This window comes from Electrona antarctica (genome assembly GCF_951216825.1).
Source record: "Electrona antarctica genome assembly, chromosome: 15".
Classification (NCBI taxonomy): Eukaryota; Metazoa; Chordata; class Actinopteri; order Myctophiformes; family Myctophidae; genus Electrona; species Electrona antarctica.
In genome coordinates this window covers 6,913,771-6,932,189 of record NC_136796.1, presented here as the reverse complement: position 1 = coordinate 6,932,189, position 18,419 = coordinate 6,913,771, and the positions used below count along the sequence as shown (strand labels likewise).

The window sequence follows — 18,419 nt, the reverse complement described above, 5'->3', positions numbered from 1 at the left end:
TCCCTGTGTAGATCATTTTTAGTGCCAGGGTGGCTCGCGGGAACCGGCCTGGCCCCCTGGGCGCGTTCCTGGGAGTCTGGATGTTCCGGGGACCCCCACACGGTAACTCTGTCATTTCTCGTTTCGGACAGAGTAATCTAGTAAGAGAGTAATGACACTCCCGTTGACTCTCATTGTAACAATGGAATGCGGAAGTGCTCATTCTATCTCAATGGAATAGTTCCAGCCATAGGAGCAATGTTTGGAACTATCGCCGATAGGCACCCGCTTTGCGGCGAGATCAATGCGTGTCCACTCTCTTACTAGATTACTCTGGTTTCGGAATTTGGACATGGGGCGGCTCGCCGGAACTGGCCCGGCTCCCTGGGCACGTTCCTGCGGGTCTGGAAGTTCCGGTGACCCCCACACGGAGTTGCACCACTTACTTCACACGGGTGTGATTTTTAATAGGTTACTCCTACTTTCAACCCCTGAATGACCAATGACCATAAGGATCATAAAAAAACGTACTATTGCAATTTATTTGAATTGGGTCAAATCTTAGATTGACTGGCCTAACAGTCTGGTAACGATACTAACCACTGCCTGACTGTGTCTGTGGGCTGTGGCGAAGTTTGGCGAGCGACACCGTCGTACTACGTATTTAGAAATATAGCTGACGACGACGACACAGATTGACAGGTGCGGTAAACCAATCGCTAGCCTCGTTCCCGGCCTGTACGATCGCGACCAATAAGCAGCAGCATGAGTCGAAGACTCCTCCTCTCCCTCTCTCTCTCTCAACGACAACACAACAAGACGACGTTTCGCCATCGAGTGAAAGAAAGATTAAGGTATGTTCCGGCCTTCGAACTTTGTTAATTGTATGCCAAACCATTTGCAAAAGTATATCGCTACGTTTAACTTGTAAACAATCACGACGTAAACTTACTATGAAGTTACATTTTGCTTTGCTAATTTCAGTAGTAACTTGAGTTGAGCGCACGTGTGTCGCGTTGCAATAATTAGCTTGTGGCGCAGGTGATACTTGTATGACTTATGGATGGATGGAGGACCGAGGTAAATAACCGGAGTAAGTATGCTGGTAAATACGTCGTTAAAATACATTGTTTGCGATTGTAGAGCGAGTTTAAAAGTTAATTTCGTGCTCTTTTTAATAAGCCACAGAAAGAGGTGAGCCTGGGGGTACAGCCAAGTGCAGTGGCTTGCCTCGCTCTGACCCATTTTCACTTTCACGTCGAGGACACGAAATGCACGAAGGTCTTTTGACCGAAACGTTGCTTAATAAAAGTGTTGAAATGAAATTAAATGATTACTATATTTACCCAGGGTATCTGGGCTAAGCTCAAGAACTTGTTTCCAGCCAGGCCCTGCTCATAGAACATTTCATCGTAGTGGTTCAATGCCTTGTTCAAGGGCACTAAAGCGGTGGTAATTTTAACGTGTCGGACCGCTGATTCGAACTGGCGACCTTCCGGTATCAAGACCGCTCCGCAATCCGTTCGGCCACCGCTGCCACTTTAGTTCATATTTGCAAGTGCAGACGGCGTGCGGGTATTTGAGCACTTTATGTGCCTTTTGTTTTGAATACTTTGAGCCCTGCCCACGCACCGTCTCTGAGCCTATCAGGTGTGCATAAGACTTTGTTACCCACGTCGAGGACATGCGTGAAGCTAGCATGGTTTGACCATGGACCAGAGAAGAATTGTCAATATTTTCTGAAAATATCATGCATGGCTCAATGCCTTTGTGACTGAATAGATAGATAGGCCTATTATATTATGCCATTTTCGAATGGCATTTGAGCCACGGACCACCATACACCATTTGATGAGGTTTAGCCTCCCAAACCCAAAACTTTAAATATTTTGTAGTTGGATAAGATTTTGGACACAATTCCAATTCCATGCTGTATTGATGTGGTAAGTACCATATAGGAGAGATAAAAAGCAAACGTTGATCAAAATATAAATTCTTCTGCAATCTAATTGTGTAGACTTCTTTTAAATTAAGTAATGAGTGTAAAATGTTGGAAGGAGTTACAATTATGTTAATCATGTTATTCCCCCCCCTCCTTTTTTTTCTGTTAGAAAACCACAAGTTATTTTTTAAATGGATCCAAACAAGAAGCCTTCGTTCCCCGGACTCCTGGGCGCCACACGCTTCCCCTGGCAGCTGGGGAGAGGGCTTCCAACTGAAGAGCCCGGTCCAGTCGGACGTGCCAGAGGCCTGCCCTTCCTGACCGAAGGGGCCGGCATTGGAAGGGCCCGAAGCTTTCCTCCCCCTGGCGATTCACTGCCCATGCAAATTGGTCGAGGGGGCCCTCTGCCCGCCAACACCCTGCCGGTGCAGATCGGGCGGGGTGCCCCTCTTCCCACTGGTGACCTGCTGGTGCAGATCGGGCGGGGTGCCCCTAGTCCTGCTGGTGCCCTGCCAGTGCAATTTGGACGAGGAAGCCCACTGCCAATGCAAATTGGGCGAGGGGCTGGTCCTCTACCCACCGATTCACTGCCAGTGCAGATTGGACGAGGAACCCCTCTGCTACCCACCAATGCACTGCCCTTGCAAATTGGACGAGGAGCCCCTCTTGCCGCCGACGCTGTGCCTGTGCAAATTGGGCGAGGGGCCCCTCTACCCACAGGCCCACCCGTGCAAATTGGACGAGGAGGCCCTCTAGCCACTGGGCCTCCCGTGGGATTTGCTAGAGGGATTCCTGCCGGCATTAAGACGAGCAGTGTAAGACAGAGTGATTGTGCAGCCCTTATATCTTATCTGTCAGTCCGTTTATTGTTTTACAAGATGTGAAATTCAATTGTCCTGTCTATTATAACTGCTTTATTTTCCTCCATCTTTTTCTGTATGCGCACACACACACACACACACACACAGGGTGACGTCCCCACTCATGGCAGAGGGTCCGCTCTCGTAGCCATGTTCAGAGGTATGGGCATTGAGCCTTTACAGACTTCATGGGGGCGAGGAGGCCCACCAGTAGGTGAGTTTCACAAAAGTGTTGGTGTAATATATATTAGAGACGCTTAATAAAAAAAATTGTATTGAATTAATCAAAATGATATACAAGAAATCAATGAGTATGTGATTTGCTCCCGTGAAAAATTGACTCTTGTTTGAGAGGGATCAGCTCTCAACCGTTGGGTTTACCTTGGATTTCTATTTGTGTTGCAGGGAGGGGGGAGGCACCCGGGTATCTTGGAGCAGAGGTGAAGGAGCAGGCTGCACCCGTGGGAGTCCTATCTGGTCCAGGACAGCCAGAAGAAGTGATGGGCAGAGGAACCAGGTACACCACTGGTCTTTATTTATCTAGACGGTTGTCAATGATCAAATACAAACATATTAAAATGATTATAGTGTTAATAATGCTCTTAATTGCTTACAAATGATTTTACTTAGATTGTCAACAAAACCACAAACTACCGTGTGTGTGTGTGTGTGTGTGTGTGTGTGTGTGTGTGTTTTTTTTTTTTCTTCTTTTACAATAATTTGACAGACAAGCCTCGATTGGCGTTATATGATGTCATACATCAATATTCCATTATTAGCCATTTAGCTGGGTCTTTTTCTGCGCTGTGAGACTGTCAATGTATGATGGAACACATGATTAAAGGGGAGGCTGTATTGTTCCCGAATGGGACTTGTGAGATGATGGGGAATTTTCAAGTTCTACTGCACTCTGTCAGCACTTTGATATTTTCTCAAGTTGACTCTCTTGTGCTTGCTAAGGCTGCCAATAAAATAATTCTTCCATCAATACCTAACTGTCATTGTTGTGAATTGTGAACAGTTTCCTTGGACGAGGGATTATGCCAGGGGTTGGCAGAGCAGCCATGCCTCCACTGGCCGTGGGGAGAGGACCCACTCAAGTTCTGTCCCCTGGGCCCATCATGTCCAAAGCGCCTTCCTCAGATGTACCACCACCTCCAATCCCTCAGCCTTCCGTCTATACAGGTATGCTGCTATGAAAGAACACTGTGCAATCTTTCACAGGAGGAATACAAGAAAATAATAATTTATAAAAAACAAATAGTAATTCTTGCGCCCTAATTTTGAGCATTTACACTTTGCAAAATAATTTTAAGGTAAGAGGATAACTTGCATAAAATGTCGGCTATATGATTTCATCTATAGTTGTTGAAATTAAATATAAACAAACATTGTACCGTGTCCCCTGTTGCCCTCTAAAGATGCCCCAGACGACAGTTCCTCTGTTGCTCTGTCTGAAGATAGTAGTACCCCAGATGATCCTGGTCACGTAATGACGAAGACAGAACTCAAAATGGAGGCAACTCGGTAAATAATGTATCAATAACTTGTCATATTTGAGTAACTTTGAAAAGTGGAAATAGTTGTTATACTGTTAACTATCCTACAAATGGCTCAGATTTGTCATGATGCTGGTTTCTACTAAGGGGGGGGGACAATGCATTGTGATTAAACTGACGGGACACTAACATCCGCTCGCTCTGCCCCACTGCTGTTGATTTGTTACTTTTTAAAGGTATTTTTTCAAGTAAAAATCTAGCAAAAAACTTAAGTCAACAAGGCATTTTTTTCCTTTTGTATTATTTTTATTATATCTTTTTGGAGGATCATGTATGAGAGTCTGTCTACTTTTCTCTTTGCTTTGTCTTTTCTAGAATGCTAATATCAAAAGATACTTGCTTCTATGTAGTTTGCTCTGTGTTATTTCTTATTCGATTATTGCATGTTTTTTTTGCCTCTTGCTGTCACCAGTGAGCCACTAAACAAGATTGGAACCAAAGGCAACGTTGTGACGATTGGTTCCAACCAAATCCCAATCTGCTGCAAAAATGAGGCAGTCTACCAGTACCATGTCACCTTTAAGTAAGTGGGACCCTGCCCTAACACCTGTGTCTTGTCTGTAGTAGTAGCCCTTCACCAAGGACTGTCTAAAGAGGACGAGACGCGAAGACCGTACGGGCGACGCCATGTTGCTCCATGGAGCACCATGGAGCAACATGGCGTCGCCCGTACGGTCTTCGCGTCTCGTCCTCTTTAGACAGTCCTTGCCCTTCACCACAGTACAATTCTGTTTACATCTATTCTGTGCCGAGCGTCTGCTGTTATCGGTTCACTGTGACCAGAGTTTTAGGCTGCGGACACATACACCAAATGTAGAATAGAATGATTCATCAGTCTTCTGCAATTGATCCTTCACATGGAACAGAATATGGGACTGACATGCAACCAAAACATGTATATCTGCAAGTAGTGCTGAATAGAATTGGAGGAAACCATTTTGCTGCCATTGGTATGACATTCTGGACTATTTCTCTTAAGATTCTGAAATGAAATAATCTTACTCTTTTCCAAATCACCTTTCAGACCAAATGTGGAGTCGATAGGAATGCGGTTCGGTATGTTGAGAGACCACCGCCCCACCACAGGGGAGGTTGTGGCCTTTGATGGCTCCATACTCTACCTGCCTGTCAAGATGGAGAAGGTGTGTGCAAACATTTCCTCTTTGAAGGAAGGAGTTTTGCATGTGATTGTGACAATTTGGTAGTTTATAGGGATTAAAAGTTGTCTCGGTAACCACCCCTTATGTTGGTATCTATTCCCATTCCATCCGTCTCAAGTGGAAATGTAACGATTGGAGTGTCCACACACATTGACCACGTGTTGCCTTGTCCCCTCATGCAGGTGGTTTTCCTGAAGAGCGAGAGGAGGACTGACAACCAGGAAATAACGATCAAGATTGAGATGACCAAGATTCTGCCTCCACACTCGGACCTTTGCATTCCATTCTACAACGTGGTGCTGAGGAGGTACAACAGTGTTTCTAATGCATGTCTGGATAAATGTGGGAAAGTGTTTTATTTAGTTTTTGATGAGACTGTTTCAGCATATACTTCAGTTTAACGTTTTAAGCCACTGCACACAGCCACTTATGAAACCAGTTAATTTGCCATTTAAATCCTAAATGCCCCTTTGACAGAATTAACTGGAGCAGCTTATTACTATAATCAAGCTTACAATTAAAACATTTGAACCGCATAACTGACAGAACTGAACATATGATTCATTGATAAGCAGTCACTCACTCCATCATTGATATTCTGACTTGACTTGTTTATGATTACTTGTCAGTTAGGCACTTAAAACAATCTAATGAAGTGTTATGAAAAAATTATATGTCTCTCTCTTATTCATTCCAGGTTGATGAAGATAGTAGGATTGAAACTTGTGGGACGTAATCACTATGATCCCCAAAGCGCAGTCATTCTGGGAAAACATCGGTGAGCGTTCATTTTTTTTGGTTTGCTTATCTAAGTTGAGGTTGATGTTTTCAATAGTATATTTAACAAAATAATAATTGTTCCAACGATGTTCTGACTGCTGCCAACATTTTAGCCTCTGCTGCTGTATCCTATTCCGACCCCTTTGTTTCTCTGTGGTTGCAGACTGCAGATCTGGCCAGGCTACTCCACCAGCATCAAACATACAGATGGAGGCCTGTACCTGTCGGTGGATGTGTCCCACAAAGTGCTGCGCAACGACTCTGTGCTGAATGTCATGTTGGTCCACTCAGTATTATTACTCATTGTATAGCATTGTAATGGTAACGATTACAGCAGTCTGACTTATGTTATGTTTCAATTCTCTGTTGGATAGTTTAACCCATTTAGGACTGAGACCAGATTCTACAAAATGTCTTCTAAATCCTGACGGTTTACTGAAAGAAACTGTTTCTATGTCTGTGGTTCTCAAAACTATTTCACGTAAACGACCCCCAGAATTGTTTGGCCACAGACCCCCATCTGAAAATATGTTGTTTCAGAGACCTCCCCAGAAGCAAATATTTGAGTTAAAAACATTCGCTGTGAAAGAATATATATTCAGGCCCAGGCGGTGGCGTAACCGTCTGGGCACCCGACTGGTAATCCAGTCGCAGTGTGCCGCGGGTTCGACTCCCGAGCCCAACACGGCCTTTACTGCATGTCTTCCCCCATCTCTCTCCCGTTTCCTGTCAGCCTACTACACCCTTCAAAAACCAATAAAAGGCGTAAGCCGCAAAAAAAAAGAAGGAAAAAAAAAGAATATATATTCAAAGATTTGCACACGATTTTTCAAAAATGGCAGATCTACAAGCTTGTAGCGTGGCACTTGGTGCTGTGCTATGAGCTTGTAGATCTGCTATTTTTCAACGGCTAAAGTTTAAAATAATGGTTAAAGTGGTTAAAAGCTATAAGGTGACACAGATGCGTCCTCGGGTAATATGGCCATTAAATCCAGGAACTCACTGACCTCCACTGCTACGTGGTTTGACCTGCTGTAACGTCCTTTTCTTCCTCCTCTTCAGGACGGCGTTCTACCAGCAGAGCACACAGAGCTTCCAGGACGACTGCACCAAGGAGCTGCTGGGCGCCATCGTCATCACCCGCTACAACAACCGCACCTACCGCATTGATGACATCAAGTGGGACAAGTCGCCCAAAGACACCTTCACCATGGCCGACGGCAGCGAGACCAGCTTTGTGGAGTATTACAGGTAAGGCTTATTGGCATGACACGCTATTTCGTTTCACTTCATTATTCAGTCAAAAAGTGCTCCCATTGTATCTGGCTCCCCCCAACATAATTGAAAACACTGCAGTGATGTACACTGTAAATAGGTTTTCAATGTAATGGGTCCTGGGACCCAGGGGTGGTCTTTTAGATGGGTCCCAAGGACATTTTATGAGTCCTACTTCAACAGCGTTACAGTACGGAGTACAGTATTGCATCCCAGGACCCCCGGAGGGTGACATGATTGTGTCCTTATTCAATTTAGTGAGTCTAAGGATGCAGGCTATTTGCATCACTACACTGAATTTGTTAACGATGAACTGTCTTGCTGTGTCAACAGTAAGAACTACGGGATCACCATTAAAGAAATGGACCAGCCCATGCTTGTCAATCGGCCCAAGGAAAGGTCCAAGCCTGGAGGGAAGGTACAAAGAATGTACCAGTGTGACCTCATTGAACAGACTGCCCTCTTGTGGCTGTATTTGAAACAGAACCTCCAGAATCTCCTTTTTTCTTATGCAATTCCATAACCTGGTTTGTCATCACGAGTAAGATTAAACAAGACGATACATTCTATTTTATGTAAAGGAATTATGATGCAAAGCACTTGGGGGGGGGGAAATGACTAAAGAACATTCTGATGTTTTGCAGCAAATCCTTACAGGGGAGATACTACTTGTCCCTGAGCTCGCTTTCATGACCGGTATTCCTGACAAGATGAGGCAGGACTTCCGCGCCATGAAGGTAAAAGGGTATTGTGTGTGTGTTTGTGCGTACTGATGTTCCCACTGACTTATTTTATTTAATTTGAATACACTTTACACCTTTTTGTTTCAAAATGGAAGTGTATATACAGCATTAATTCCTCCTGGCATTAATACATTTCTTGGAAGGAGGTAGGGCCCGCACACCATTCTTTTGGTAAAGAATTACTTTATTGAATTAAACGACAACGTTTCGATCTTGATAGATCTTCGTCAGGTCAGTAATAAGTAGGCTCTATTAATACATTTCTTACCACGAAATTGCTTCTATGTCCCATCAGGACCTCACCATCCACATCAACGTGAGCGCTGACCAACACACCCAGTCCATAAAGCAACTGCTGAAAAACATCAACAGCAACCCTGAGGCCCTGACCGAGCTGGCTCGATGGGGACTGGGCATTGGCACAGAGATCCTGATGGTAAGACCGAGCTGGCTCGATGGGGACTGGGCATTGGCACAGAGATCCTGATGGTAAGACCTCGATGGGGACTGGGCATTGGCACAGAGATCCTGATGGTAAGACCTGACCGAGCTGGCTCGATGGGGACTGGGCATTGGCACAGAGATCCTGATGGTAAGCCCTGACCGAGCTGGCTCGATGGGGACTGGGCATTGGCACAGAGATCCTGATGGTAAGACCGAGCTGGCTCGATGGGGACTGGGCATTGGCACAGAGATCCTGATGGTAAGACCGAGCTGGCTCGATGGGGACTGGGCATTGGCACAGAGATCCTGATGGTAAGACCGAGCCGGCTCGATGGGGACTGGGCATTGGCACAGAGATCCTGATGGTAAGACCGAGCCGGCTCGATGGGGACTGGGCATTGGCACAGAGATCCTGATGGTAAGACCGAGCCGGCTCGATGGGGACTGGGCATTGGCACAGAGATCCTGATGGTAAGACCGAGCTGGCTCGATGGGGACTGGGCATTGGCACAGAGATCCTGATGGTAACACCTGACTTGGCCTACTAGCCCTGAGGACCAGATTCTATAAAAATGTTTTTCTGAAAAACCTATGTTTGTATATCAGTACTTCTCATACTTTTTCATGTCAAGGACCCCCAAAATAATCTGGATTTGGCCGCCGACCCCCCCCATCTGAAAATGTGTTGTTCCACCGACTCCCCCAGAAGCAAAGATTTGAGTTAAAAATATAAACGTTAGCTGTGGAAGAGTTTATATATTCAAAGATCTGCATACATTGTCACGATTTTTCAAAAATAGCAGATCTACAAGCTCGTAGCAGGGCAGATCTGCTATTTATCAACAGCCAAAGTTTAAAATAATGGTTAAAAGCTTTACGGCGACACAGATGCGTCCTCGGGTATAAATGGGCTAGTGTACAAAAAACGTTGCAATGTGTTCTTGTAGACGCTAATGCATCTGTTTTCTTGTGGTTGCAGCAGTCATTGTATAATGTGTATGTGTTCTGTGTTGTTTTTAGACCCAAGGTAGGACTCTGCCCATGGAGACCATCTGTCTCCAGACGGCATCCTTTGTCACTGGCCCCGACGTGTCCTGGTCCAGAGAGGTTACGAGGGAATCTGTCATCAGCTGTGTAAGTGTGTGGCCAGTCTTACAACCGGGTCCAATGTTTAAGTACGGCCTGGTTCCCACACAGGAATGATGTGTAGATGTTTGTACTACGAGGTTACATTTTCCTAAATGTAACATCCATCTTTCCCTTGCCTTTTCATGTCAGGTCCCCTTGAATCTTTGGGCTATATTCTACCCCCGACGCGCTGCGGAACAGGCCGAGGAACTAGTGTCCACTTTCCTCAAGGTGGGCAAACCAATGGGAATTCAGCTACAGAAGCCTGTGCGGGTGGAACTGAGGGATGACCGCACTGAGACCTACGTGAAGACCATCCACTCTCATCTCACCAGTGAGGTATCCTAACCCTGCCAAAGAACCAGTTAGGAGTTAAATTATTTGAGTTATAATGCCCTCTAGTGCTGCTTCAAGAACTACGGATGCTGCTGCTTTTTACTTTAATTCTTTATTATGTCATGTTTCATGTATGATAAATCTGATTCAGGGGTTTACAAGTTACACACATATATATACACACATATAAGTTACAATACAAACAACAAATATATATATATCAAGGAATTTCAAGGCATTCTTTTTTTTTTTTTTTACAATGTTAATAGGTGCCAAGGTGTCAGTTTATTTTGTCTTGAGTCAAGAGTTCTTTGTCTTTTCAGTTCTGTTTGGATTTGTTTAAAGACCACCTCCCCTGAGATGGCCTCCTGGTGAATCACCATGGCACACCTGGTTTTCCACAACTTATTTACAACTGTGCAAATAATAGACCAGTAAAACTCCTGTTCTACGGCAGAATTTTTTTCCCCAAAAACCCCATACATAGCAGCACTGTAGTTTACCTTAATTTTAAAACCAATTTGTGGCATTTTCCCCCACACAAAGCTAGACATTTAACGGTTTTGACGAAGCAGCTCCATTTCACTACTGCCCTCACTGCTAGTCTCCTCACAGAGACCAGCCACATGACCTCTCTTTTTTTCAGAGATATTTTGACTACTAATATTTTTTAAACAAACCTGCTTTTGATTTTCATCTAGGTATTTGTAGGGAAAATGCCACCATATTTTGCCATAAATGCATTTACTTGACTTTTCTGTCCAATCGATATTCAGATGTGCAGAAGTAAACAACAAATCACCATTCATCACTTTAAAATAAGGCACTGAGCTTCTTGCCAGGCCCTTCTTTTTGGTCCAGCTCAGTGCCTCCCCTATCCACATAGCCCTCCGTTTAAAACCAGCTGCTACATTTTTACAAAACAACATTTTTAGTTTAAGTCCACAGCCCCAAGGCCTCCATTATTTGTACTCTTATACAATAGGTTTCTCTTTGTAACTTCTCTAGTGGTTCCCCATATGAAATTAACTAGTGTTTTATTTATGTATTTCAGTGTCTGGTCCTTGGGAGGAAATATAGTCGCCAAAAATAGCAGTTTTGCCAATACATATGTCTTAATAATCATAATCTTTGTTCTATAACAGCATGATTTGTTTTCCCATTTTTCTAAATCCTCCTTTATTTCTTTATTATCCCAGTTTTTTTCATAACTGCCATTATTACTAAACTTTACCCCGAGGACTGCAGATGACAGGTCTACCATAACCAACCATAACAAAGAATTGCCTTGTGTGTTATCGTTGCCGTTACAAATGTAATTTAAGTAATAGAGCAATCATTTAATCCCTAATCCCAACACTTGTCGTATTCCTCACCGTTAATAGCTAACAATTCAACAACTGCTTGCAATTGGACACAAGTGCTAAGGTATTCATTTCCAATGCCAAAAGTAATGATGTCTCTTTTCCTCCAGCCCAATGTGCAGCTGGTAGTTATAATCATTACAGGAAACCGAGATGACCTCTACAGTGCCATCAAGAAGCTCTGCTGTATACAGAGACCTGTGCCGTCCCAGGTGTGGAAACACTTTAAATCTATTGTCTAATGGTCTGGGTTAAAGGACCAGATGGCCTACAGTACATATGCAACTTCTGAGTTTGGGTGTCAGCTTTTTGACTTTTTTTTTTGCATTCTTTGCAGTGCATCAACGTCAGGACCATTTCCCAACCGCAGAAACTCAGGAGTGTTGCCCAGAAGATTCTTCTGCAGATGAACTGCAAACTTGGGGGAGCGTTGTGGACCGTCAATGTCCCTCTAGTAAGCATTATTATAACTACCTAAGACCCCATGGGGTCATTACTTGGTCCCCTCCTTTTTTGATTAAATACTTTTAACAGTTTGCACAGAGGTACAGTTATACAATAATGCTACAAGGATAACACAAAAAATAAATTTGTATTATATATGTATTAAATTCATCAAGACATATACTAAACAAGAGATCTCAATACTAGAGCGTTTTGGCTTGTTGCAAGCTTATTATGATTCCTGAATGTTAGCCTCAAAATAGCGATAATAGGGTTCCAAATGGGTAAGAGTTCTTATCTTATTAACTTATTGTAGTGGACAGTTTGAACTATTTTAGACCAGAGTGTGTTCCACCTACTGTCTTAACTCTGTGCAGAAGGAAGGTGGTCTGAGTATAGAGGGTATGCGCATGACATCATCATCAAACCAGGAAGTTATGCAGGAACGCCTACTGAGTGGCAAAAAACTACTTTCTGGCCTTGACAGCCCATACATCCACAAAGAAAAGTCATATCTGATTGCATTAAACAATGTTAAACTCACTTTGCATGTTGCTTTGCCACTCAATTTGCCACTCTATGTGCCATTCACTTTAAGCATGCGCATACCCTCTATAGGTGCACGTCCTTCTGTGCAGATAAGACAGGTTTCCTCTAGCCATTTCATTTGGCATGCCAACGTGACCGAACATATTAAAATGTTTGCCTTCTGGCTCATCTGTTAACATCATTTGGACCCCATTTTGCTTCCCATTAATAGAAACAACTGATGGTGATTGGAGTTGACGTGAACCACGACACCAGCAAGAAGAAGCAGTCTGTGATGGGCTTCGTGGCCAGCCTCAACAGGTAAACTGACAAGTGGTTCCTCTATGATTTCTATGTAGAAGTTAAGAAGTAGTAATATTAATAATGGAATTTGTCCATCGTTTTCTCTCTTCCAGCCTCATGACACAGTGGTATTCGAGGGTCATTTTCCAGACGGCCACAGAGGAAATCATCAGTGGCTTCCGGCTGTGCTTCCTGGCTGCTCTCCAGAAGTACTACGAGGTAAAACTACTGCACCTCAGACACAGCCCCTGTAGCCAGCCAGCAGGTGGCTGAGGACCCTTCACCTCTGACCCTTCACCTCAGACACAGCCCCTGTAGCCAGCCAGCAGGTGGCTGAGGACCCTTCACCTCTGAAGCCATCTGTCAGTTTAAGATCAAAGTCTGCCCCAACCCCGATAATGGGGATTCACAATGTATTGAATGAATCAAGAAAATAACATTGATTAATTCAAGATTGTAGAACTTATTATACAGATAAAAGCAGTGAAACATTAGGTGGTACATATTCTGCAAAGACTGCTACTTTCGCCCAGGCGGTGGCGTAACCGTCTGGGCACCCGACTGGTAATCCAGTCGCAGTGTGCCGCGGGTTCGACTCCCGAGCCCGACACGGCCTTTACTGCATGTCTTCCCCCATCTCTCCCGTTTCCTGTCAGCCTACTGTCTGTCCCTTCAAAAAAAACAATAAAAGGCGTAAGCCGCAAAAAATATCTTTAAAAAAAAAAGAAAAAAGACTGCTACTTTAATGGACCTGTATATGTGCCTGCGATATCAGGTAAGGCTGCGATTTATGAAGCTGGAAAGTTTGAGCACTGAAATCACAGCATTAAGAAAATAAATGCAGCCTTACTTGAATAACCCTCTAAGCTTTAGTGACGAAAGGGCCCAACTTGCCCAAGGGCCAATTTAATGTCACATAACGGTATATAAATCTATTATGGATGACTTTTACAGATAAACCACAGCCTGCCGGAGAAGATCGTGGTGTTCCGAGACGGTGTGGGCGACGGTCAGCTCAACGCGGTGGAGCACTACGAGATCCCGCAGCTCCTGAAGTGCTTCGAGACCTTCCCCAACTACGAGCCCAAGCTGACCTTCCTGGTGGTCCAGAAACGCATCAGCACCACCCTGTACTCCATCAGCGGGAATCACTACGGGTCCCCTCCGCCTGGCACCGTTCTGGACCACACCGTGACCCACAGAGACTGGTCAGTCCTGGTCCTTTTCTTTAATACTAACCATCATGCTCTGTATTAGTGGTTCTAAAACGTCTTCATGTTATGTCACGGTCACCTAAATTAATATGCATTTGGCTGCTGAATCCATTTCTGAAATTATTCTGAAAGTGCCAGGAATCCCTATAAAAGATTTGTGGTGATAAAGTAAAAGTTAGATTATTTTGAAAATGGCAGATCTACAAGCTTGCAACACATTGCATCACTGCTAGTTGGGAACTAGTAGTAGATCACTATTTTCAAAGAGCTGTATACATGGTTAAACTGATTTTGATGCTATACAAGTAATTCTGCCGGGGACCCGAGTCGTAGGTTAGTTAGCCGCTGCACCTCCCTTGTTGCTCACAGCCAACCTTAAAAGTCTTTGTTTTGGTTTTTTTAACCCAGGGTGGACTTCTTCCTGATGGCTCACACAATCCGCCAGGGCTGTGGGCTGCCTACACACTACATCTGCGTGTACAACACAGCCAACCTCGCACCAGACCACTTGCAAAGGTAATTTACATTAAAGTTTGCTCCTGTCTGGGGTTGTGGGTGGCTTAATCCATCACCTGATGGACCTTTGCATGTCATGTTTTGTCTTCCAATTTAAAAAGGCACCGACTAAAATGTAAGGAGAACCAATACGCATGCAGTTTTGTTTTTGTTGATTGAACCTACAATATTACTGTGTTTACAAGTAACGTAGAATGGTGAAAATAGCCTAAAATTTGCATTTGTCATAGTAGTTGAATAATATGAACATTGTATTTACTTGGGGAACCTGGGAACCCTGTTTTTGCAAACCGCTTTCGCGCTTTAAAAAATGTTTTCCTCTGTACCCCCACCGCCCACCAGGCTGACCTTCAAGATGTGCCACCTGTACTGGAACTGGCCAGGGACTGTGCGTGTCCCGGCACCATGCAGGTATGCCCACAAGCTGGCATTCCTGGCTGGCCAGCATCTGCATGCCGAGCCGTCCATCCAGCTGGCCGACAAGCTGTACTTCTTGTGAGCTGCCCCACATGTGGCCAGCTAATACATTTGTCCGCCCTGTCTTCTGCTCGCTGCTAAGCAGCGCTAAGGTTCAATTGTTTTGTTGGTTTTTGAGTGGTGCAACCACTCATAGACTGCTATGTGTGTGGCTGGCTGTGTCCGAGCACGATAATAGCGTTATAGTGTGTGTTCACCACCAAGTGTCACTGTTGCACAGCCTAATACACAGACACACACAGGCCAGGGAGGAGGGCTTGTACAGTACAGCACCACTCACTTCAGATGGGTCTGATTTTTTTTTATTGGTGTGTGATATTTAGTTTAGGACCTTATTTGTGTTTTCTTGATCTTCCCCACAGGGGAAAAACCCTTTACGTGTACAGTTTGTGGCAAAGGCTTTAGTCAGAATGGGGATTTAAAAGTACACATGAGGACTCATACAGGGGAAAAACCATTTACGTGTACAGTTTGTGAAAAAGGCTTTAGTCAGAATCGCAATCTAAAAACACACATGAAGACGTGTCATAAAGAGGAAAAAGCTGTTAAATGATGAGTGTTTTTTTTTCACTGGTTTCTTTTATTTTCATTGTATTGCTATTGTGTGCGATATTTAGTTATGTTTATGACCTTATTTGTGTTTACTTTCAGTCAGTCATGACTAACGGCATTTGTTTCTTTTCAGCATACATTTGTTTATGTATCGTTTTGTTTTATGTTGAGTTAGGGTCCTTTATAATATAATAATATAATTAGATTTTATTTGTAATATTTTGAGAGGGTTACTATTTGTGTTTTTATTTAGTCAGTAAGCCAAGCAGTTACCTCCTAGTCTGCTGTATGGAGGGTGACTAAGGGGGGATTCCATAGAGTAATAAAAGGATAGAGACCGAACCGGAGCGTTAGCCCCCCCCCGCTATTCATTTCAGTGGAAGTTGCTCAGTAGCGTTTTGAAGCACCCGGAAGACTGCCGGAAGTATAATTATAACATAATGGCTCGAGCGAGCGGAAGTTTAGCCTAGCCTAGCCCCGGACGGGCTTATGCATGTGATGTCATGAACGTCCGTCCACCTCCATGAAAGTGCTGCAATTCCACATTTCGCCAATAGGTAGTGGCAGCTTCAACGTTGGATAGCCTTACTGGGGGCTTGGGGAATTCACAATGAGTCTGATTGATTTGAACTGTTCCCGAATACGGTTGCCTGGTCCCTGCTGGCCATGATTCACATTGGCCTTAATTCTTCCGTTACAGAGTACACTTCATTCAACTGTATTCAATGCTAAGTGGTCCCGAGTGTGCATCCTGGACCATAGTGTGAATCCCCCCTAAGCCTCCTTTCAGTCTTTGGAGAGGACAAACTTCTATTTTATTTGTTTATTTTTTTTATTTGTAGTTATTGGTTGTTGGTGGACAATGTTATGGTGCATGTAAAAACATATAGTGGAAAGGTTGTAGTGAGAATTTATAGATTCATTAAACAAAGTGAAATGTTTCAAGCCATCTTGATTATAGCATTCAGTGATAAACTCAAATCAATATAAACCTGTATCTTAAAATATTAGAATAAGACTAATCAAACTGGATTTATAATACAGAAATGTATTAATAAAAACATTGTTTTGGTCTTATTCTAATATTTTGAAATGCTGGCTTCTTTTCTTTCATGAGTGGCATAATCAAGACATGTAATGGCGGCCTGACTGCCATTAATATAGCAGAAATGGCAATCCGTTACCCGATGGCCGTAGGCCTTAACAAAGGCCACCCCGTCACCAAGAATGTCACTGCACCTGAGCATAGCAAATTTGTGTGGGACATGATCCGCGAAGTCTGTCAAGAAGAGGATTGGAACTCTCATCCACGCCAAGAGAAAGCGTGAAGAGCTAAGCAACGTCCTGGCTGCTATGAGCCAGGCTGCTGCCAAGGACTAATCTGGCTCTCAGAAGAAAAAGAAAACCTTTCCACAATGTTTTTTTACATACACTTTTATTTTAATGGTTTTCTAAAAAGATGGGCCCTACTCCTGAGTGTATTTGTATATGTTGAACAGTGAGTTCTGTGTGTTTTGAAAAACAATATATTGGTTGAGTCATTTAAACGTGGTTGAATTGTTTCTCTTTTCAATACAGTAGCAAATGACAAACTTATCAATTCTCTTACAAAGATCCTGCATTTTCTTATCTTTGCTGTTTGCATCAAGATTCAAAATTGTTACAAGTTTGAATCGATTTACGATATATCATTACACATTTACCCAACTGCCAATGTAGAGGCTATGCTGCTTCTCAGTTGGCATATTGATAACGTAAAGTACAAGTAGTAATTCTGTATTTTGGCCTTAAACCATTCAAAGCTTATAGATCAACAGTATTTTGAGTTGACCCACTCGGTATTTACGCAGTAAAGCACTGGGTAAATGTACTGGGACAGTGTATGTCTTTCAGCCCATACAGAATTTCTAGTGACTGCGTTATATCATTGCCAATTTCCTGCCACTCCATTGTGCCAGCAGATGCAGTATAATTGTAGGTTAAAAGAAAATCACACTTGTGTCAAGTGAGGGGCGCTCTTATCATACATCACATTCCGGCCAATCACTTTCAAATCATCACTATGGGGTACACAAAGCTGGGCATAGGAGGGGCTAGCACACCTCAAACATCACGTAGGTTACTGTACATGATATGTCCATTTTTAAACTGAAGGTTTATTACTGGACTCTTTGATATTTGGCAGGGTGTTCACTGTTCATGGTGTCCAAAGTTCCAAACTGTCCACTACACAGTGTACCCACTGTACCCAGCTGCCTTTATTAGAAACAATGACCTTTTGCACACCTACAAGGTCAGAGCAGGCACCAGGCAACCAGTGCGAACAGTGAGAAAAAAGGAATTCAAGTTCACTTATAGCAGTAATTTATTAGGCTACAGGACGTTACTACAACGTTTCAGGTCTATTACAGTCAGCTCAAAAATGTATATATTCCTATTTTCCAATAACAATTGTGTTGGAGCTGACCTATTCTGACATTCCATATGTTGATTCTGACCTCATCAAACCCTGTACACTCAAGACATGCTCCTTATATGGCTAGTACAGAATGCATTCCATGTTGATCTGACCCCCCCATGCCAAAGCGCCAGCGTTCGCCCAGCAGTCTGCCGTCAATGAGGCGGATGGGTGTACGACTGCACGCCCTTTAGGACTGAGGTGGCTTCTCGCCCTTAGGCGTCTTACTGGTACTATTATTACTGTTATAACTAGCATAATAATATTAAAGTGTTACAATTACTATAGTCTGGACTCTGGCGACCACACTAATTAGTTTTTATTCCAATTTATATCAGTGATGACATACACGTCACA

The 18,419-nt window shown here is 43.6% G+C and overlaps 1 protein-coding gene and 1 pseudogene across 4 annotated transcripts; both read left to right on the top strand.

Moving 5' to 3' along the window:
- The first annotated feature begins 724 nt into the window (after positions 1-724).
- Positions 725-16,746, top strand: piwil2 (piwi-like RNA-mediated gene silencing 2). Of its 3 annotated transcripts, none has more exons than XM_079523356.1 (24): positions 725-833; positions 2,091-2,736; positions 2,890-2,995; positions 3,187-3,298; positions 3,803-3,966; positions 4,203-4,308; positions 4,753-4,863; positions 5,365-5,482; positions 5,683-5,807; positions 6,198-6,278; positions 6,444-6,557; positions 7,343-7,531; positions 7,889-7,973; positions 8,200-8,292; positions 8,594-8,734; positions 9,763-9,876; positions 10,021-10,209; positions 11,681-11,782; positions 11,908-12,024; positions 12,775-12,863; positions 12,959-13,064; positions 13,800-14,053; positions 14,468-14,575; positions 14,918-16,746. In XM_079523356.1, exons 2-24 carry the CDS (start codon positions 2,113-2,115, stop codon positions 15,072-15,074), a joined length of 3,405 nt encoding a protein of 1,134 aa, XP_079379482.1. In that variant the 5' UTR covers positions 725-833; positions 2,091-2,112; the 3' UTR covers positions 15,075-16,746. The 3 variants fall into 3 exon arrangements, with proteins under 3 accessions (XP_079379482.1, XP_079379483.1, XP_079379484.1); XM_079523357.1 differs by lacking the exon at positions 725-833 and adding an exon at positions 856-1,072; XM_079523358.1 differs by lacking the exon at positions 725-833 and adding an exon at positions 1,871-1,922.
- Positions 16,717-17,151, top strand: LOC306938954 (large ribosomal subunit protein eL36-like; annotated as a pseudogene). The gene has a single exon. The product of its transcript is annotated as a large ribosomal subunit protein eL36-like (transcript).
- The last annotated feature ends 1,268 nt before the right edge of the window (positions 17,152-18,419 follow it).